The sequence below is a fragment of the Notolepis coatsorum genome (genome assembly GCF_963971535.1).
Source record: "Notolepis coatsorum genome assembly, chromosome: 6".
In the NCBI taxonomy this organism is placed as follows: domain Eukaryota; kingdom Metazoa; phylum Chordata; class Actinopteri; order Aulopiformes; family Paralepididae; genus Notolepis; species Notolepis coatsorum.
In genome coordinates this window covers 101608760-101631413 of record NC_140170.1, presented here as the reverse complement: position 1 = coordinate 101631413, position 22654 = coordinate 101608760, and the positions used below count along the sequence as shown (strand labels likewise).

The window sequence follows — 22654 nt, the reverse complement described above, 5'->3', positions numbered from 1 at the left end:
GACGGCTAGTAACATGTTTCTGTTCAAATTATGCATTTACTTTATGTTTGAGTGGACTAAACTGGAAAATAAATCGTACTCAAGGTTTACATTTGATTCGGTGTGATTTTCTCACTCAAATGGGAAATGCAACTCAAAATAGCAATCTATAATCAAATCTATGCATGTATTGAATTGAGAATAAATGTTCACTTGAATTGTGGAATCAAAATCGAATCGTGAGATTTACGGAATCGTGCACCCCTAATACTGTAGTACCTGACACAACTTGCCCTCCTGTCTACTGTATGCTAATGCTTCTGGAGAGCTTAATATCAGTGGACATCCTTGTACCTATAAATGCACTGCACTGCAGCCCATCAATGACAATCTTTGGAGGAGCTTTTATTATTTGTATACATATATAAATATGTATACAGAACTTACTTTTTCAAATATCTTTTTTTCCACATAAGGATTGACATAAAATTGCTGTGTATGTGAATGTCTGTTCTACACATTATTATCTCCACCAGTCGAAGCCTGGGGGGATTATGCATTTGGTCGTGCGTGTCTGTCTGTCTGTCTATCTGTGTGACTATCAAGATCACCTAATCATCCCTCTCGCCAACTACAAGGCCGTGGTGGAGTTATCTGGCCCCTGTTTACAACATGGAAATGCCATAGTGAATCTATTGTCGTTGATATACCTATGGATTAAAACGGGTTCTCAAACTTTTTTATACCACAACCCCATTTATTTATGATTTTTTTTGGCGACCCCACACTTAATGTATCACGTAATTTCAATGTGGAAATAAGGAATAACAAAATATAAGCACACGTTGAACTTGATCATGCATATTTATTAGAAAATTAAATTACAGCACTATGTTATCAATGAAATTAATGAATATTATCAACAAAAGCAACAGAATTGTTTCTATACACATTTATAAAACGAGGCATATTTAGCCAAAATATGTTGCCAGAACATGCGTTCACGTGTGCTTTGGCGGAGATCTGCTTCTACTCTGAAAATCCGGCCTCACAAAGGTATGTTGATGCGAAGGGGGCAAGCTTTCTCAGCACAGCATTACACAACACTGGGTACTCATTCCCGGAATGATCTTTCGTGTGACAAGCTACTGAAAGTCAAGTTCACTGGACAGGCCCTCGCGAAGTTCTAGATATCAGTCCGGGATGACATTCCGGACTGATATCTAGAACTTCGTGAGGGCCTGTCCAGTGAACTTGACTTTCAGTAGCTCGTCACACGAAAGATCATTGAGCCCTTCCTGCTCAGACAGTGGCCTGCTGCCGTCATGCGTAATGAACGGATCTTTGATCCAAATTTTGCAAAAAGCCATCAAGCAGATTAAATACCCCAAAATCTCAGCTGATTATCCTGGAGTGCCACTAATGGAGTTTCCAGCTCATTATCAGCACATTTCTCTGCCAATGGCTTGTTTTATTCTGCAAGGAAAATCTGCGCTTCTTCTCTGAGTTAAAAAAGGCGATTTAAAGGTGACATGCATTATAAATGTCATTTTTCAGTCTCTAGCATTGTATTATAGTAATAGGAGTTAGTATCAATGTGTTTTTGTGTCTAAATACCATATTGGCGGATTGCTCTGATTCAGCTGAGACCATTTCCTGCTCCAGTAAATTAGGCCATCCTGATTTGAGCCATGTCGTGACGTCACTCAGGCTCTGGGTAGCGGACAGTGATGTGATTGGCTCTTTGGTTGTAGCTAATGCCCGCCCACAATCTACCTCGACTGACTACACAGCGAGTGGAAACCACTTCCTCATACTGCGGCAGAGTGAAACCCACCTCTGCATGCACTCTGGAGGGAGAGAGAGAGAGATAGAGAGGGAGAGAGAGAGGGAGGGAGAGACAGAGAGAGAGGGAGAGACGGAGGGAGAGAGAGAGACCACTGTGCAAACACTCCGCGCGCAGGTCAACCCCCCCCCCCCCCCATTCGGGAGCACTTAACCTGCCGCGCGGCACACCCCCCCGAACGGGAGAGGGAGAGAGTGAAAGAAAGAAAAAAAGAAAGGAAGAGAGAGGGAGGGAGGGAGAGGGGGCCTTATCAATAACAGCCTGTCTTTTTTCTCTCTCTCTCTCTCCCACCCCCTCTCTCTCTCTAACTCTCTCTCTCTCTCCCACCCCCCCCTCTCTCTCTCTGTCTACCAGTCGCAGACTGTGTGGACTGACTGTCACTCAAAGTGCTTATGGGCGGAGCCAGGCCATAACAGCCTGAAATCTTGAGGCTGAAAAATTATGGTTTTGAGTACTTGATTAGAAATATAAAACAATGCATTTAAAAAATGCCCCAATGCATGTCCCCTTTAATACTCTGCCTCGAGATAGCCACCTCACTTCAGTGTGGTATAGCAGCTGGTTATGTGCAGAGCCCATTTCATCACGGCCAACCGGCACCACTTCTGACAACAAACCTATCCATTGCGAGTCCAGGTTACACACAAACAGTGTGATAGTATAATAGTGTGTACTAGTATAATAGTTTGTAATAGTGTGTATAGATGGTGATTGTTTTCTCTGTGTGAGAGAGAGAGAGAGGGAGAGAGAGATAGAGAGAGAGAGAGAGAGAGAGAGAGAGAGAGAGAGAGAGAGAGAGAGAGAGAGAGAGAGAGAGAATAAATGTGTGGCTGCCTGGTGGAGATTTGTGCTCTACTCAGCGCACCTTTCTAGTTGTATATGTTTGATTGGAACTCTGTTTGAACTCTAGGATGAGCTGGAGTTCGGTTACATCGACTCTCCTCACCATGGCTTCCCAGTTGTCCTCGATTCTCCCAGAGATGGAGAGCTCATGAACTTCCCATATGACGTGCTACTGGTGAGAGACGAGTTCAAATATCTCTTCATGCAAATCTCAGATGTGTGTGCAGTCTTGTGCAGCTTGTTTAGTGTGTGTGTGGGGGGGGGGGTCTTATCTAAATCAAAGACATTTCACTTAATGTTCCATCAGGGCCCAGATTTTGGCTACGTGACAAGAGTGGCAGAGAACGAGGAAGTGAGTAGTCTGGATTCCTTTGGGAACCTGGAAGTGAGTCCTCCAGTCACTGTGAATGGAAAGAACTACCCCCTGGGCAGGATCATCATCGGAGTGGCCTTCCCTACGTGAGTCTGTAGCACATCCATTAGCTGTGTTATCTAAATCAAATACATTCCACCTAGTGTCCCCTCAGGGCCCAGATGTTGGCTGCAGCACGTCCATTAGCTGTGTCTCAATTCAGGCGGCTGTATCCTTTATAGACCCCAAAGGCCGAACCAAGGCGGTCTGGTCTACAGAGGAAACTGGGGGTGACGCACGGCCAGTTAAAAGGAGGAATCGTATTGGCCAAAATCTGCACAGATTGGGGAAGCCCTCTCGTCACGGCACACACTTATGCCCATATATGGACCAAGAGAGGCTAAACATAGCAGACAGCGTCATCTGAATCAGACGGATAAAGCGATTCTTTTATCCAGATTATTCCCACTTCCACTAAATTTGATTTTGTCTTTATTAATTCAAGCTTGCAGTAGAATATACTGAAAGCTGCAGTTCAAATAAGATCATAGACATAAATATAAACAAAGAAATTACACATGGACACAAGACAAGATGATTTTTTTTTTTTAAATATAGGATTACTAATAAGATACTAATAAATACGGTTGAACAGCCTAACTGCAGTATGCCAAGTTGAGTCTCTCAGTCTATGTGCATTGGTCTTAAGCTCTGTTTGTTTTGGTTTCTCAGTGTTCTGGTAGTACCGCTGCCTCGTGTCGGGGGTAAACAGGTTGTGCATGGGATGCTGTGGTTTCTGTCCCTTATCAAGTTCACTGCAGCCTCCTCCCTCCTGTCTTGAAGTGAGGGCAGAGCCTGTGAGGTGATGCCAGCTCTTCTTCTGATGATTTTAAGGGCGCATCATCGCGCATGTATTAATCTAGCTACCAACTGGGGAGACTGGAGCCCCTTTCGGACAAGTTCACTGGCGACAATGCGCTGAGAATCGGGCTTTTCCTGCAGTTGCCTTTTCAGACATGTAGCACACAGCATGCAGTTCTCTGTGGCAGACGTGTTCAGACGTGTTGGTCTAGGCGAGACATGGCACCTAGGTAGAGCATAACACAGAAATCATACCTCCTCCACCAGTTTACAGAAGATCATAATTTTAAATATTTATTTAAATGGCATGTAACTCGATATCTTGCAAATCCAAAAATTCGAAACGTTTTTATAAAATGAGTAAACAGCGTTTTATATTTATCCTCAGTCAGACAATGGCGCAAACTGGCCAGCATAAATTATCATCTTGACTTGATGAAATCTCCAGTTTCAAAGCATTATTGAGCAAAAACAGACATATTTAACAAATTCACTTAATAATGGTTTCATACACTGTGAAAAGCACTGTCTCTGCTGCAGTTTCAAGTAAAAAATTGTTTTATTTGTCACATATAAGGTAAATGTATGTTACAGTGAAATGCTTGGTTCCGTATGAGCCCCCTAAGATTGTGCTTCAGTAAAAAAGTTTAAAGAATAAAGACCAAACACTATATAAAATATACAATATACAAAATTAAAGTACAAATTGCTAAACACTTAAATACAGACACTAATCAGAGACAGAGGGTAATTACTAACAGGACACAGGTGTGATAGACAGAACTAACAGAGTACAGAGCACACAGGGGAAAACAACAATGGTACAAACTGAGACATACGAGACTAAAACACATTTACAAATCACAGACAGTAGGGACACAAGACTAACACAGTGGAACTAATAAAGACAACATAGACAACGAATAAATCAAACATAAATGACAGCAAATAATGTTAATCAGGTGAGTGAGCTGATGCCAGATCTGCCACATCTGGATCAGCCCACCGGTTGGCAATGTTGTAGTGTGAAGGGGTGTATGGAAGGGGAGTTGAGAAGGTCCGAAACCTGGACCAGCCGAACCGGGAGGAGGGTTGCCGTCCGGTCCCGCAGGACCGGAGGAAGCGTTACACATGTGGATGGGTGTGCAATGCATGTAGAATGGATGGGTTAGTGTTGCATAGAGTCATTGAGCATTCTGATGGCCTGGGGATAGAAGCTCCTTTTGACTGGCCATGAGACTCCGGTAGCTCTTGCCTGACCGCAGCAGTGCAAAGAGGCAGTTGTTTGGGTGACTAGAGTATTTGACTATTCCTTTAGCCGTGGCCCTGCAACGCTTGGTGTACATGTCCTGGAGAGTGGGAAGCCCACGCGTTCGGCTGATCGAGCCACTCTCTGCAGTCTGCTGTGGTCGTGTGCGGTGCTATTCCCAAACTGGTGATGTTACCAGTCAGGATGCTCTCTATTCTGCATTAGTAGAAGTTCTTTAAGATCTTCTGACTCACTTTGAACTTCCTTAGACGCCTAAGGATGCCGTGCCTTCTTCACTACACTAGTGTCTATGTGTATGGTGGTCCATGTCAAGTCCTCGGATATATTATATGGACTCCGAGGTGCTTGAAATTGCTGAGGGGGCTGTAGTCCCTTGCCCTAGACCTCCTAAAATCCACAATCAATTCTTTGGTGGCAGGTGTGTGTCTCCATCGGCAGTGGTTCTACTTTCTATTGTAGTGGCCTAGAGGCTGGAATTTACAGCCTCAAAGCGTGCATAGAAAGTATTGAGCTCATTTAGCCAAGGAGACATCAGTGTTCACCATGGGGGGGGGGCTTGCCTTTGTAGTCTGTCATCGTGCTGAGGCCCTGCCACATACCTCTGGAATCAGCCTGTTCAAACTGAAGTTCCACCTTATCCCTGTACCGTACAGTAGGTTCACTAGGTTGTAGCAGCATGCTGCCTTGTGCTCGTCCATGTTGCCTGTCACGAGCCCAACATTGTAGGCTGAGGTGCACACATTCAGAATGGACAGCATGTACTCATGAGCATGATTCACTGTGTCTGTGAGAAGCATTGTAGGCAGTTAAAACCCCAATCAGGATAATTTTTAACCATATACATTTGGGGTATATTTATATACTGTACATGCTTGAAGAGTTTCAAGATTTTCCTCTTGAACACGTCACCCAATGATCATCCACAGTGAATGTAGAATCCCAAAAATGGTAGCCATTTTTAATGAATTGAAGTTAATGGAGATTAAGTTTAACAATAGCTAAATAATATCAAAACATCCGTTTACAAACTCTCTCACATCTTGTGCAGTATAATCCAAGTCTTGTTTATTCAGTCGTATGCTCAGAACTTCACAAACACATGCATTTTCACTAAAAGTGGTGATTAAGTGCTGCCTTCACTTTTTTTCTAAATCTTTCAAGATTCAAGACATTACAGGGTGAGTAATTGATGTACAAATGATCATTTTTGGTCGAAGTGTTCCTTTATCCCACTGTACATCTGTTTTCCTCCAGTGCCGTTGTAAACAAACATTTTATAATCACAAAATATAGCAAACACAATTCAAAAACTTATATTTATGTTTTCTAGTGTTACTCCTCCATGTATCAAGCTCAGTCAATCAACTAGAGAATGAAAACATGTCTCCGTTCCTACTTTGTATTACCCCCCCCCCCCCAAAGAGATCATCATTTACTGTCCATTTGTCTACATTTAGATGAAGCATTTCCTTTCAATCTCTTTCTTTAAAGGGCAACTCAAGGCCGCAACATGACAAAAGTGGTCCAAGACTTTCTGTGGGCGCAGAAGGTGCAGGAGCCCATCGCCCTGTTCTCTGATTGGCTCTATGTAGGACACGTGGATGAATTCCTGACTTTTGTTCCTGCGCCGGACAAGAAGGTAAACACTCCATCGTAAAGATACAGTAAAAGTGCTCAGATGTTATCAAGAATATAGATAAGAGACCAATGTACCTCATGCACCTGTTATTAATGACATATCCAATCTGGGTTTAACAGTAATCAAGAGACGAGCATTACTGGCAGCGCTTACAGCTGCTAAAAAGCTGGTGGTCTGTTTTGCTATTGTCTCTCTTTTTATGTGTCTTGCTTTCCGTACTGTGTCTTATGTTATGTCAATTTTTGTTTTGTTTTTATCGAAGTCTATAATAAAAAAAAATTATCGCAAAAAAAAGAATATAGATAAGAAAGAAATCTTTTGGCTGTTGACAGGTTTTTATTGATATAATAGGCCTTTTTCACAGCGGCCATTTTGACACATCATCGCAGGGTAAACACAAGTCTTTGTCTATTTGTTTTATTAGGATCCCCAATTTAATGACCGCTGTTCTTCCCGGGGTGTAATTAATAACATTATTTATGGCCCCCTTCCATTGAGATGTACCAGGGCCCTGGTATTGTGCATGCTGTCTCACTGGAATGGCTGTGAGACACACCTAAATGGAACAGGGGCATAATTAATTAGAAAACATCACAAAATGCGCTACCTCTCACCAGTTCCCGAGGATCATGTGAACGCGGCACTATTCTGAGCTCCGCTGCTGCCGCTGTGGCAGTGGTGTGATTGTGTGCGCGAGGCTCTCCGGATGCGAGACAGACACTGTTGTCTTTTGACACTGTGCAGGGTTTCAGACTGCTGCTGGCCAGCCCAGATGCAGGCTACAAACTATTCAGAGGCTTACAGAAGGACGGGCATGGACAAGCCAAAATGTTTCATGGTAAAGCCTCTTACTTGAATCACTCATCTGTGGTCTCACTGCAAGTAAACACACATGAAGCATAACACACAATTTTCCCTTCCCAAAAAGGTCTGGGTGAAGAAGAGGAGATAACAGTGGATGAAATACTTAATCACGAGGAGTTCCAGAAGGAAAATAACTACGTCCAGGTGAGAGGGATCATCACACGGCTAGAGATTCCAATTTTCTCAAGAGGAATTGGTTATGTGCGTTTTGAGCCGCGTTGTTTCCTTTATTTCTTTGGCAGATTAGCATTGCCAGTGAAAAGGTGCGCAGGCCAAATCAGACGCCTTATCGCTACGCAAGCGAGGGCTTTGTGTTGATTTGTCAAATAAGCCCCGTGATGAAGTGCATTCAACAACCCTTTTTGACTTGACAATGACACAAAGACATCTGAATGGTGTGTACAACAGTACTTCTGTACTACAACTTGAGTGAAATGATAAAATGATTATGAGGAACATTAGAGTGTACAGATGGAATATCTTGTACAGTAGGACAATAAAACAAAACAAAACAAAATGTCTTTGTGACTAAAGATAATTTTTTTTGTCAGAAAGTAGAACAAAAAAAAGTATTATCACAACACAGCGACTTAATACTGCAATGTGGAAAAATCCATACTGCAACAGCCCTGGTTCTGATGGTCAACAGAGACCAAATTACTTACCTGAGCATTGTGGCTTTTATTACATAGGAATAGGGCTGGGCGATATAACGATAACGATAAATATCGCGATATATTTTAATAATCGATATCGAATATCGGATTTTTTTTTTTTTTTTTTGTGACCTGCAACAGGGCAGTTTTAAAACCAGAGACAGTGGACAGACTTGTCTTTCTTGTCTGCAACTTAAAGTAATGGCTTTGCTTGTCCAAATGACAATACTGACCAAATTCAGATTTATTTTTCTCTTGTCCATTTATTTTGTTTGCTTTCTAATTTAAAATACAGTTTGAAACCGTCTGTACACAGAAGGCTATGTGTGCTAGCAGAGCTAGACTCCAGTCACGAGTCACGGTGCACATGTGCGGTGGTTTGTCCACCAAAAAAGCACCAAAAGATCGAAAATAAACTAGCAGAGCCAGAACTGTTCAACTCCCCTGGAGCCACAGCCAGCAGAGAAGCCGGTTTACTTTAGCTTTTAAACCAGCTGCAGCCTGAGAACTGGAGTGTGAGGGGATGTAACACTAAAGATGGCGGCAACGACAAAGAATTGCTGCAACAAAAAAATAAAATGTTTATACTTATAACAATTTCGATAATTATCGATATCGAGTGATATGATAACATTATCATATCGTTATCGCGATATGATTTTTTGCCATATCGCCCAGCCCTACATAGGAATATGTGGTTGTGACAGAGCGGCTTTAACCTGCCAGGTAAAAGTGCGCCTGTCCCTTTATGTCTGTCAATTACGGATGCGCTCATCTGGGATCTGATAGCGGATAAGAGGTGAGACGTCAGACGGTGGGGGGTTGGCCTGGTGAGACGTGAGACAGGAGACGTGCGAAGTCATGACGTGGAAGTGAGAGCGGCGAGTTTGAATGTTGTTTACCTGAAAGAAGACGTGCAGCCGATGTGAGGACTCGACAGGAGAACGTGAACCGGAGTTAGAGAAGTTGAAAACGGCCAGTAAACATTACCTAACACGGGATGGATGAGAAACGGGGATAGTCCGGAGACTCCGGACGTCCACGACCTGGTCATCTTCACCCAACGCGGACTTCGGTGCGGTAAAGTACACGCTGCACTGTTGGTTGCGCTCCTGTTCCGAGGCTGTGACGCAAGCGTCTCCGACTCAAACATTCCCCTCTCCAAGCTTCCTAACGACGGCGACACATAGCCGAGGCCAAACGCGCCTCTATCTCTCTCTCTCTACCCCTTCAGCCCAAGCCAAACATCTCTCTCTACCCTCCAGCCCCAGCCAAACATCTCTCTCTCTACCCCTCCAGCCCAAGTCCAACGCCCCTCTTTTTCCCCTACACTCGCATCACACACCCACACACACACACACGCACACACACACACACACACGCACACACATATTCTCGTTAGAGACTTTCAATTTTTTCGTTCATTCACACAGTTGCGTGGCGGTCATCACGAACTCTTTGACATTTGGAACTATTGGCAAATGCCTATACCTGTTCACCCAATGCACTGAACTGCGTGAACGAACTGGTCTGTAAATGAATTGTTTTGTGTTCTAAGAGTTTTTCTTATGATTTTGACTAATATCCAATACATGGACATTTTGACTGAATTGGGCATGACTCCTGAGTGTTTCTTTGTTATCAAACTCACCTAGTAATTATCTTGGCCATTAGTCCAGACCTATAAATCAAATTATTATATTATTTGTCTAATGAAAATTATTATATTATTTGTCTAATGAAAATTATTATTATTATTTGTCTTATGTGGTACAGTCTTATGCCGGAGCTATAGGCCTAATTAACCAAATCAAAAAGGTATTTTTATCTTCATTGGCAGGGGTTATACCTGTCTGGCGCCCAACGGTAAAGGTTATAGGCACTATAAGTGGACACCGCTACATAAAATGGCGCCCAACGTGGGGCTGAGGGCCTAACTGAACCAAGGTTTAAAGGTACTGTGTTAAAGAAAAAATATACATATATGTTACTTGTTGTTTTCTTTAAAGGTGCATTATGCTATTTTGGTTATAGGTGCATGGCACTATTTTCTTTAAAGGTACATTGCCCTATTTTCGTTTAAAGGTGCATGGCACTATCTCCCTTGAAGGTGCATTACGCTGTTTTGTGTAAAGGTGCATGGCACTATTTTCTTTAATTAAAGGGGCATTATGTTTTTTTGTTTAAAGGTACAGTTGACAACTTTTGAAAGGTGAAACAAATTATATTGTGAAGGTTTGAAGCATTGCTCGACTATGTGGGTTCATTAATGTGCTGTGTGCTGCTCTAAATAATTGATTTTGGGTTTATAACCTTACATAAAGCACATTCCACCCACTGATTTCACAATGTCTAATGGCGCAGAGGCTGCACCTGCACCAAGCAGCCCGCCTCCAAACCCACCAGACCTAGACACAAAAACAGAGGGTCTAGGGTGGGATCTAAAGGGACCAGACCCTCCTGATGTTGATACCCCCTTAAGGTCTGATACGGAGAGACCTGACCAAAGGGGTATTATACAAATGAGATTTGAGAATTTTCAGCGTCGAAAGGGGGAGGAGTCTCCAATGCATTTCCCGGCGACAAAGCCTAAAGAAGGTGTGCATTTTCAGGAAACACTAATCGACCTCCAAACGGACCCTGCTTTGCTAACAGAGGAAACCAATGTTCTTCTGCAACCTGGAAAAATCTCAATTGACTCTGGAGAACACAAGGCTGCCTCTTCAGACTCCATATCTTCCCCAACCTCCGACACCTTGTCCCCAATTGACTTACCAGGAGTCATGGCTACCCCGGCAAGGGATTTGAACCAACTGGCTTACCAAACTCAGGGAAATTGGTTACAGTTGTGTCAGACAATGGATCAGCAGAAATTGAGAATGCAACAATTGACCAAATATGTGCAGGACTTCAATACCCGCTCTGACCTAAGAATCATAAGAATGCCAACATTTGACCACCATTTGATACACGTTTGACCCTGTGCTTTACTTTAGTGCCTGTTGCTGGGAGCACTGTCTGTCTACACTGACCAAATATTTACTACTCTCAATGTTGTGTGATATTGTAACTGTTGTTCCCTAGAGCTGTGTTGACTGGAACAGGGATGTCCTGAAGAGAGAGCTGGGTTTGGACGATGAGGACATCATTGACCTGCCAATTCTGTTCAAGTTGGAGGCGGAGCAGAAGCGTGCAGTGGCCTTCTACCCAGACATGGTGTGACATGAATAGCCTAATGTGTACAATTACTAATTTGTCACAATATATATTTCTGCGTTTGTGACTCTAGAGACTTATGTAACTAACAGATCAAGGTGTGATCCTGACGGCTAATTCCACAATATTAACTCTTCGTTTCCAGGTGAACATGATTGTGTTGGGGAAGAACCTGGGCATCCCAAAGCCATTTGGACCCCAGGTGAACGGGCGCTGTGTCCTGGAGGCAGAGATGTGTTCCCTGATGGAGGGACTGGGACTCAGCTGCACCTTCATCGATGACTTTGCGTCCTATCACAAGCGCCTGGGAGAGGTGCACTGTGGCTCCAACGTACGCCGGGAGCCCTTCGACTTCAAATGGTGGCACCTAGAGATGTGAACCACGGCATGAGAAAGAGAGGGGAGAATGGGTTGAACTGAGGTAGAGAGAGAGAGGGGAGAATGGGTTGAAGGGAGGTAGAGAGAGAGATAGAGAGAGAGGAAAGAGAGTGTGTTGAAGGGGGTAGAGAGAGAGAGAGAGGGGCACGCCACTGATCGTTATCGGTAGACATTCAGTATATATATGAGATCCGGGAATTTTGATCGTTCTTTCTAGTTGCCGATTGAGAAAACTGATCAATGGCACAAAAAGCACGAGCCAATTCTCAGTGGAGTTGGTGTCACTGTCACATTCTAACTAACCTAAAACATGCTGGTGGTGTGGAACTATCACAAAGTGATACAGATGTAACAAATGCCCATCTGCAATGTATGCCAGGCTACCTGGCAGGAGAAGCAAGGTACATGATAACAAAAATATAAATGTGGATACTTTTTAACCAGGACTCAGTTTGATGGATGAAATGTATGTAAATGTAAACTGACCTATAATACTGCTATACCAGCGGCTATAGCATCAAAAACTATCAGTAAGTATGGCTCATAGACGATCTGTATCAAATGTCCCTGAATTACCACAAGGGGATCAATAAAGTAATAATCTTATCTTGGGGGGGGGGGGGGGGAAGTCATAAGAACAATGCAACTACATTGAGATCATGATGAAAAAGCATCACATAAGATCCATATTTCATATGTGCCTTTATCTTTATTAAATTTTGTTTTGCTTTATTTACAAAAGGGTGAAAAGCAATATTTACAAACAAGACTTTTGAACAAGGGCTTAAGCAAACTGTTAACAAGAACAGAAATACAATCATCTGAATCAAGCACGTAGCAGATTGACTCTGAATCAGTTGTTTTTTCCTGCATTGCCATATACAAGCACAGTTAGATGAATGGAACCACATAGCGTTGTGCTGCAATAATCTAGAGCCACTAGAGGGCGTAATTCAACTACTAAAGCATTTCAAAAGACCTGTGGGAAAAAAAAGTGATGGTAACATTATCTCTACTTTGAATTCCTGAAAAACAAATATGCATTCATGTTTTAGCTAATCTTTTACGTTGACTCTTTTCCATCTAGTCTTCAAATGATCCAGTGTCTTCAAATAGATGTTTATGCATGTTCAAATAAAGGGCTGTATTTCCATGTAAGACAAGTATCAAACCTGCTTCAATCATTTCACTACAATAAAAGCATCCTGAAAAATATGCCTTCACACAATCTGTTCTTTATAGTAATTTGGGGAGAAGAAAAAAAACACCCCTACTCAGGCAAGATCTTTCACAATAGAGTTTCAGTTTACTGTGGCCAATGTTCAAACACAGTATAACCATTCGTTGAACCAGATATGTACAAATTGAATACATACCTGTTAAGTGTTACATTCAAGCCAGTAGCCATAGGTGAACTGAACCACGTCATAAGATTCCTTCCAAAAAAAAGAGAGACGATACCCTCCCTCAAAGCAGCTTCCTCCACACAATCATTGTAAAGGCAACTTCAAGAAACATGTCACAGTGTTAATTCATATTTCGGCAACAAGTCAGGTATTTTCAAAAGGTCAGCAATTAGTTATCATTTGAAAATGTAGTGCTTTTTATGAAAAAGTATATTACACATTTAAAACAGACCAGGAAAAATGTGGCAATTTGACTCTTAAATCAGCAATGTGCACTGCGTCTGGAGAAGTTTTTCGGCTGGTTTTCGACAAAAGACAAACCACGGGGGACAACATCTCTATGTCAAGCATGGCACTGGAAGGGGGGGGGGGGGGGTAGGGGCAAGCAGCTGCACACCATGCACGGTACAGTATAATACACAAACCCATACACATAGTTGAAATCAACAAGTACTTTATGATAAAGTAGCCACTGGAGATGGAGGTTTTGCTTTGCACTGCTTCATTATGACGAGCGATATTCCATAGTACCACTGTACTGTATGTCTGGTCAAAGTCAGACAAGCGATGAAAGACTGAATTCAAGTCAAAATCAATTACTTGGAGAAAATCATTTGGAGGTCAGTACTTCATACATTGTTGCTCGGAAGATTTTTAAGAGAAATGGAATTGCGGTGCAAACGAATAATTTGGAATCGATCAAATCTTGGTAAAACGATAGACACACTCCTGAATTGCTGTGCCTGGGTTGAGGAATGCGAGTGGGGATGAACGATGTTATTAAAACCGCCAGCAGTGTCATAAAAGCATCCTCTACCAAAAAACGAGTAACATCTATTAAAACTAATCAACATCCACCAAAACACGCAGAACAAGAACTAGACCAATAAAAACACAAGGCTTGATGTGGCTTGGCTACCACACACACACACACACACACACACACACACACACACGCACGCACACCTGGTATATCAAGTGTAAATAACCAATGTACAACAGCACAGTGGGATGTGAGGTTGACATCAACAGAAATTAGGCCGTTTCCATAGTGCAACACACACTCACTTTCCCAGAGACCCACTTCGTCCTACGCGTGTATCCCTCCCATTTCCTGTGCCTCAAGTTTCCTTCAGCATTGAGATTCGACCCTGTTCCAACCTTGTCCATCGACGCGGTACAGGGCACACCTATAGTACGTGTTTACAGTAGGATTTCACACGGGACCGGGCTCGAGCCGAATCAGAGGTGGACACTTTTTGAGACTTATCCCGCAACGCCGGGCTAACAGACGACAATCAATGAGAGAATGCTGTTGGTGAGGAGGCTCTTTCTGGAGCCACACACACACACACATACACTAAGCTTTTCGGGAGGGTTCCTCATGGAACTGGGATGAGGGCTATTGAAGTACACACACACCATGTCCATGGAGCCGGGTGTGAGACAGGGGTGCATGGTCTCCACCGGACAGCTAGGGGTCAGTATTGTCTCACCCAGCTGCTTAGCTCTGCTGCTGCTCCTCTTCCTCTGCTTTGGTGGTGGGATTCACGTGCCATCGCCTCGTCTCTTGCAGGGTTGATGCTAGATCACAGTTCTTGGCCGCAAGTCATCATCATTTTAACCTTAAACATTGTTTATGAACCTATCCCTAACCTAACCCCAGCCATAAACCACTCCCACTGACAAACTATTTTAAATAAAGATTTCCTCCGGACCGTGGGATCTAGCATCTACCCTCTTGCAGGGGGTGCCTCTTATGGGAATGCTGGGAGGGAGGAGAAGAAAAAGGGATGGGACGTTCATTAGCTAGATGGACAGAAGAAGGAGAGATATAGAAAGATAAGGAAAGTACGTATGGAGGAAATCACACATGTATGTTTTTATATTTAAGGCCGTCCTAGGGAAGCTTCCCCTATATCTTTCTAGTCTCATTTGCTTTGCCTCTAGCAGCTACCATACCAGGTCCACAAGATTGCTACTTTGAAAAACTCCCAGAATACTCACTGAACTAGGAAAGACAGCTTTTTCTCACTTAGCACCCTTTTTTTTTATCCTTTATTTACCCAGGGTAGGTTCGCTGAACACAGATGCTTTTTTTCAGCTACGCCCTGGGCTACAAGACCATATCCACTTAGACACCCTGGTCTCTCTTGGCGAATTTAAATCTCTGTTACATAACTTCTTACAAGAAGAATGTTGCTGCTTTCTGTAAAATGCAAAATGACTGTATTACCCTCAGTCATACACTTTTACTATCATGTAGGCTATTCTGTTTTTGTGTTTTCTGTGTTTTATGTGATGTATTGTATATTGTATAGGCTACATGCACTTTTATTGTGTTCTTGTGTGATGTATTGCACATTTTATTGCTGTGTGATGTATATATAACAAATGCTCCAGCTATCACAGATAGTTAGCTCCATTTACCCTTTGCTTTATATTCACATCGCTAGCATATTGTTTCACTGTCAGGAAGAAGACTTCACTAGCTCCTCCACCCCTCAATGTAAACAATAACAAACAAAAGCTGGGGTGCAAAGATACAGCAGGCATCAGAGATTTGGGGCTTTAAATAACCCAAGATTACAATAGAAACTCCTCATAGCTAACCTGAAAATGGATATCCATGTAGCGATCACTGGAGCGAGGCTAACAGTTCTGTACACAGAGAGAACCACACAGTTAACACACCAACAATCACCGCTGTCGGTCAAAAACCTTGTATCTCCAAGAATTAAGAAATACATTCTTAGTCTAGATTGACACCTGTGTAGTTTAAAAGTTACACGTTGGGCTTTTGAATGGTCCTTGAATTGCTCAGGGTCACAACTTTCTCACAGCACGAGAGAACCATGAAAACGTTCAATTAAAAGTAAAAAAATGAAAATAACTATGATAACTAGATAACTAGGTTTTGACCAGACAGCAGTCAAACATCAGCGCAACACATGTCAGGGGATGTCCAGCATGAAACAACAACTAAATATAGATTTAGTGAATTAGTATTTGATGCAAAAACTGTTTTGTCTCGAAGGTCTCACCGATGACGATGACGATGGTGATTTGGGCTCCGGTGGCAAGCGCTCCGTCTTGGCTGTCTGGCCGTCCGTCCCTTTAGGCTCTGACCCTCTCGCTCCCTCTGGCTGCTGCGGGGGATGAGCAGGTGCTGGAAGGGACGACACAGGGGTCTGGCTGTCGAGACTCATAAACTCAACACTATAACCGTTCCAGCTGTTCTATCTGAGGAGGAATGTTCCAGTTCACTGAGCATGATTGGGAAAGTGATTGATAACAGAGAGACGTGTATACACCACAACACAAGATGTGTGTATATGCCAAATGTTTACTTCCACGTTTGGCTATACTGCATCAGTAAGTGAGGGTATGGCATTGTGCATTAGCATAGCACACTGTCTACTGTTGGGGCGACAGTGGCTCAGGAGGTACAGTGGCCGTCTGGTAATCAGTCTGGTAAAAGGTTCCTGGTTCGACTCCAGCTCCTCCCGGTGTCTTAACCCCTAACTGCTCCCAATGAGCAGGTTGGCACCTTGCATGGTTGCCCTCCACCGTCGGTGTGTGAATGTGTGAGTGAATGGGTGAATGTGAGGCATAAGTTGTAAAGCGCATTGGATAAAAATGTGTGATACTGCACTCTTTATAGTGAGCTCCAGCGTTACTGTAACTCTGGGGGACAGACTCCTGACGCCTCACCTGCAGAGCTGCCCTGGATGGTGCTGCTGTCCTCCACCCAGGAGCTGAACACAAGCGAGTCCCTCATGTGTGGCGTCTCAGCAGAGCATTGACTCTCCTATAACAAACACACACAAAGTTAGCACTATTTTCTTTTTTTTCTCTCCCATTTCTCCCCAATTTAGTCATTATTGCCAATTCCCCATGTGTTTCACGGTCCTCTGTTGATCTGGGGAGGGTGTAGACTACCACATGTCTCCTCCGAAACTTGTGTCGCCAGCCGCTTCTTTTCACCTGACAGCGAGGAGTTTCACTGGGAGAGTGTAACACGCACGGAGGTTCACGCTATCTCCCCATGATACCCTCCCCGCTGAACAGGCGCCCCGACCAACCAGTAGGAATCGCTAATGCAACGACCAGGACTAACCAGCCTCCCACCTGCGAACACTGCCAATTGTGTTTGTTGTAATGTCTGACCAAGCTGGAAGTACTGCTATCGGGAATTGAACCCGGGTCTCTGCAGTAGTAGGCGAGTGCTTTTACCTCTACACTACCCAGATATATATATAAAGTATAGGCCATCCATTAACAAATAATAAAGACAACACAAGAGGAATTCCCTTTCCACTGTAGACGGTTTCAGTGGAATTACATTGCTAGGGGAACTGATTGGACCCAAGTTTATTTCCTGCCACTGAAACAGGATATACACTTGGGTCCATACGGAGGAGGAGGGGGGGGTACAGGAAGGGTAATAGAATGCCAATAAAATATAGATAGATGTATACTCTATCGTTTATAATAATAGCACACTGTGCCAGAGTCTGCAAGGTTTAGTTAATAGTCCTAACAGTTCTCAAGTTCTCTAGCCGTTAGTTCTCCAGCTGTTGGCAGCACAGTCCTTGACCATGGTTGTGGAACCTGATGGCTACTGGCACGAAGGAATGGCCGAGGCCATTTGTGGCGATCAAAGTGTCTATAGATAATCCCTTGTTTCCAGTATGTGTCACAGTTGTCCTCTGCAGCCATTCTGCATTTATCTTATTAAGCATTCAGTTAAATTCAATCAGGGGGATGTAAAACCGAGGAAAGTAACAGTTGTGATTGGAGGATCAAGAAAAGAGGGCAGGGTTTGAGATAGGTCAATTGAAAGCAATCTGTTGTAAAGACACAAAGCTCTTCCACTCACCAGTCCAGCGTCATACTCCTCTACTGCCTCATGCTCGATGTCGTGTTCCTCCACAACGCTGGTGAAGCTGCTGGCATTGGAGGAGGAGCGGGATAAGTCCTGAGCCTCGGGGATGGATGGAGCCCTGAAACACATGGCCGAACTACACACCTGGGTCACTCTGATCACTTACATACACGTCACATGGCCGAACTACACACCTGGGTCACTCTGACCACTCACATACACGTCACATGGCCGAACTACACACCTGGGTCACTCTGACCACTCACATACACGTCACATGGCCGAACTACACACCTGGGTCGCTCTGACCACTCACATACACGTCACATGGCCGAACTACACACCTGGGTCACTCTGACCACTCACATACACTAAAGATGAATATATATTAGTGCTGTCAATCGATTAAAATATTTAATTCGATTAATCGCATGATTGTCCATAGTTAACTTGTGATTAATCGCAAATGAATCGCATTTTTTTTAATTATTTCTTTTCTACCTTAAATGGATCTTTTTCAAGTTCCAAGTTTTAATACTCTTATCAACATACGAGTCAACAAATGCTTGCTTTATGCAGCCATTTAATACAAAAGGATGACCCTCATGCATTGCAAATTTGCATCAAATTCAAAACAGAGTGATGCACAAAATAACTTAAAAGAAAATAATAATTTAAAACAATGAATAAAGTGTGCAAGAAAACGTTAGGAACTTGTTACATTCACCCACACAAGGGCTGAGTACTCACCCCCCCCCTCTCTCTCTCTCTCTCTCTCTCTCTCTCTCTCTCTCTCTCTCTCTCTCTCTCTCTCTCTCTCTCTCTCTCTCTCACACACACACACTCTCCCAGCTCTCTTTCTCTCTTGCCCCTTCCTCATCTCTCTCACCCCCCTCTCTCTCTATATATCTCACACACACACACACACTTCAGAAACAAACATAGTATCAATGAGAGCATCAACAATACACCTGAGTGAAGTCTAGTAAAAAAATATATATATATATATATATATAGATATATATTTCTTAAAAGTGAATCGTGCCGTTAATAGAATCGGGCGATAACGCGTTAATACAGCGTTAACTTTGACAGCCTTAATATATATATATATTTAATATTAATATTATAATTAGTCAAATAAAACACCCTTTATATTGTAATTTAGCTGTGATTATTACACTTACTCATACCATGACACTAGAGTTCATATTTATTAGTTACCCAAAAACATTATCATCCAAGCTAATTGGTCATCTCCACAATTGCATCTTTGAGACAAATAACCATACATGTCAGTTTTGAAACTTTTTGGACAGCCCATGTATATGCATTTTTGGGGGAGTGTGCATGTGATGGCTACATCATCCAAAAGTACTTAACCTCTACTGCCGTTTAAGGTAGGATCTGTAATGCTGTCAAACAGTGACCTCTAGGCAAAAGAGCCCCACTTGGTATTGCACTTTGTTTACATGTTTTGTTTTGGTCTGATGCGTAGGTTGGAGTTGAGTGGGGATTGGGAATGGGTTGCTATTGCTGGCCACACATCAGGCTCTGCCAAGAGAGGTCTGGAGAAATCCACAGTATAATAAGTAAAATAAAAAAAACACAACAGACGAAAACCAAGAATGTGAACAAAGTGCCAAAAGGGGCTCTTTTGCACAGAGGTCGCTGTTTGACGACAACATCAAACCCTCGAAAATTTCCATCTAAAGATAATTAGGTTTGAAAACGTTGTACATCTGAAAACTGACTTCATGGTTCTTCGTCCGAAGCATTCAATTAAAGCCAGTGACTGACCAACATCATTAGAAATTGAATACATGCAGTGGTCACCTATTCCTAGTAGGATGCATCTCTGGAGAGCTGTGGTTGGAGGACGTCTCTGATTTGGGGTCATGGGAGATGTGGCCACTGTCTGGTGTCTGATGGGTGCAGGGGGACACTTCCCGGCTTCAAAACACAAGGGCGGAGAGATGGGGGTTATCAGAATAGGTCGATAGATGATAGTGTTCTTTTTTTTAACAGAAAAGAAAATAAGAATATGTTGATCATTGGTCTCAAACAAAACTACAAACTAGCTAATGTTGTCACCCTCACCTCCCCACCTCCCTCACCCTCTCTCCTGGACCTCCCCACCTCCTCTCCTGGACCTCCCCACCTCACCTCCTCTCACCCCCCCACCTCCCCCCACCCCCTCTCCTGGACCTCCCCACCCCCTCACCCCCACTCCTGGACCTCCCTACCTCCCCTCACCTCCTCACCCCCTCTCCTGGACCTGCCTACCTCCCCTCACCCCCTCTCCTGGACCTCTTCACCTCCCCTCACCTCCTCTCCTGGACCTCCTCACCCCCTCTCCTGGACCTCTTCACCTCCCCTCACCTCCTCTCCTGGACCTCCTCACCCCCTCTCCTGGACCTCCACACCTCCCCTCACCTCCTTTCCTGGACCTCTCCTGGACCTCCCTACCTCCTCACCTCCCCATCACCTCCTCACCCCCTCACCTCCCCTCACCTCCCTACCTCCCCTCCCCTCCTCTCCTGGACCTCCCTACCTCCTCACCTCCCCATCACCTCCTCACCCCCTCACCTCCCCTCACCTCCCTACCTCCCCTCCCCTCCTCTCCTGGACCTCCCCACCTCCCCATCACCTCCTCACCCCCTCACCTCCCCTCACCCCCGCACCTCCCCTCACCCCCTCTCCTGGACCTCCCTACCTCCCCTCACCTCCTCTCCTGGACCTCCCTACCTCCCCTCACCTCCTCTCTTGGACCTCACCTCACCCCCTCTCCTGGACCTCCCTACCTCCCCTCACCTCCTCTCTTGGACCTCCCCTCACCTCCTCTCCTGGACCTCCACACCTCCCCTCCCCTCCTCTCCTGGACCTCTCCTGGACCTCCCCTCCCCTCCTCTCCTGGACCTCCCTACCTCCCCTCACCCCCTCTCCTGGACCTCTTCACCTCCCCTCACCTCCTCTCCTGGACCTCCTCACCCCCTCTCCTGGACCTCCACACCTCCCCTCACCTCCTCTCCTGGACCTCCTCACCCCCTCTCCTGGACCTCCACACCTCCCCTCACCTCCTCTCCTGGACCTCCTCACCTCCCCTCACCTCCTCTCCTGGACCTCTCCTGGACCTCTTCACCTCCCCTCACCCCCTCTCCTGGACCTCCACACCTCCCCTCACCTCCTCTCCTGGACCTCCTCACCCCCTCTCCTGGACCTCCACACCTCCCCTCACCTCCTCTCCTGGACCACTCCTGGACCTCCCTACCTCCCCTCCTCTCCTGGACCTCTCCTGGACCTCCCCTCCTCTCCTGGACCTCCCTACCTCCCCTCCCCTCCTCTGCTGGACCTCCCCACCTCCTCACCTCCCCATCACCTCCTCACCCCCTCACCTCCCCTCACCCCCTCTCCTGGACCTCACCTCTCCTCACCCCCTATCCTGGACCTCCCTACCTCCCCTCACCTCCCCACCTCCTCTCCTGGACCTCCCCTCACCTCCTCACCCCCTCTCCTGGACCTCCCTACCTCCCCTCACCTCCCCACCTCCTCTCCTGGACCTCCCCTCACCTCCTCACCCCCTCTCCTGGACCTCCCTACCTCCCCTCACCTCCCCACCTCCTCTCCTGGACCTCCCCACCTCCTCTCCTGGACCTCCCCACCTCCCCTCACCTCACCCCCTCACCTCCCCACCTCCCCTCACCTCCTCTCCTGGACCTCCTGGATGTTTTCAATACCGATGGCGCTGCTCCGACGGGAGCCAAAGGCGCCGGACTTCTTCCTCGTGGGGCTTTTCCCAGGAATGATCAATGACTGGCAGGGGGGGGGGGGGGTGAGAGGGTAGTCAGAATCACCATGGAGACTGTACTTTTTTATTTCTATTCATGCCATAGTCAGTTAAGATGATGTAAGATGTGAAATGTGTCTATAAAAGCTCCTTTGAACTTGTGTTATGAACTGATATCTCGATGGATTCTGAAATGACGCAACAGGTTTAGCACTGTGCAATGAATCAATGACGGGCAAAGGGAATGAATGCTTGAAATAAAAAATGCCTCGGAATGACTTGGTGCAATGCAATACATAAATAAGTAGACAATATCACTCTAATCTTATTCAGCACTGAACTGACGCTAACACTGTCATCTAAATATGTCTGTTGTAAAGAATATGAGCGGTAACATCCCTCAGTGCGTTGTTGGGGTCATTTCTGCCTTGATGTGTTTAAAATGAAGAAAATGTATCACTAAACTCACAGCAAGAGAACCCCCTTGATTATACCTCCTCTAGTATAATCTATCACTAGGCTGCTCTAAAAAGAGCTCCTTAGCCACAAACTACCCATTATAGCCGCAGGGACCAACACATTATGAATGGACACGTCCAAATCCAAATGCGGGTTAACTAATAACTTCATGCTTGACAGCTGAACTGGTATAAGGAAATACACAGCAGC

The 22654-nt window shown here is 44.7% G+C and overlaps 2 protein-coding genes across 2 annotated transcripts in view; one reads left to right on the top strand and one right to left on the bottom strand.

Moving 5' to 3' along the window:
- padi2 (peptidyl arginine deiminase, type II) overlaps window positions 1-12480 on the top strand; it is a 34869-nt gene extending 22389 nt beyond the window's left edge. The window contains exons 10-16 of the mRNA XM_084317187.1: window positions 2736-2843; window positions 2976-3127; window positions 6643-6790; window positions 7535-7628; window positions 7719-7798; window positions 11395-11526; window positions 11672-12480. Coding sequence (XP_084173313.1) covers window positions 2736-2843; window positions 2976-3127; window positions 6643-6790; window positions 7535-7628; window positions 7719-7798; window positions 11395-11526; window positions 11672-11905 — 948 coding nt within the window. The 3' untranslated portion in view covers window positions 11906-12480. The remainder of the gene's footprint in view (window positions 1-2735; window positions 2844-2975; window positions 3128-6642; window positions 6791-7534; window positions 7629-7718; window positions 7799-11394; window positions 11527-11671) is intronic.
- Window positions 12481-12542: 62 nt separating this feature from the next.
- The window catches only part of LOC311229628 (rap1 GTPase-activating protein 1-like), a 63114-nt gene continuing 53002 nt past the window's right edge, over window positions 12543-22654 (bottom strand). Inside the window, exons 12-18 of the mRNA XM_084315705.1 lie at window positions 21902-22011; window positions 20035-20151; window positions 18193-18316; window positions 17025-17121; window positions 16355-16479; window positions 15924-15971; window positions 12543-15078 (exon numbers count right to left, since the gene is read on the bottom strand). Coding sequence (XP_084171831.1) covers window positions 15963-15971; window positions 16355-16479; window positions 17025-17121; window positions 18193-18316; window positions 20035-20151; window positions 21902-22011 — 582 coding nt within the window. The 3' untranslated portion in view covers window positions 12543-15078; window positions 15924-15962. The remainder of the gene's footprint in view (window positions 15079-15923; window positions 15972-16354; window positions 16480-17024; window positions 17122-18192; window positions 18317-20034; window positions 20152-21901; window positions 22012-22654) is intronic.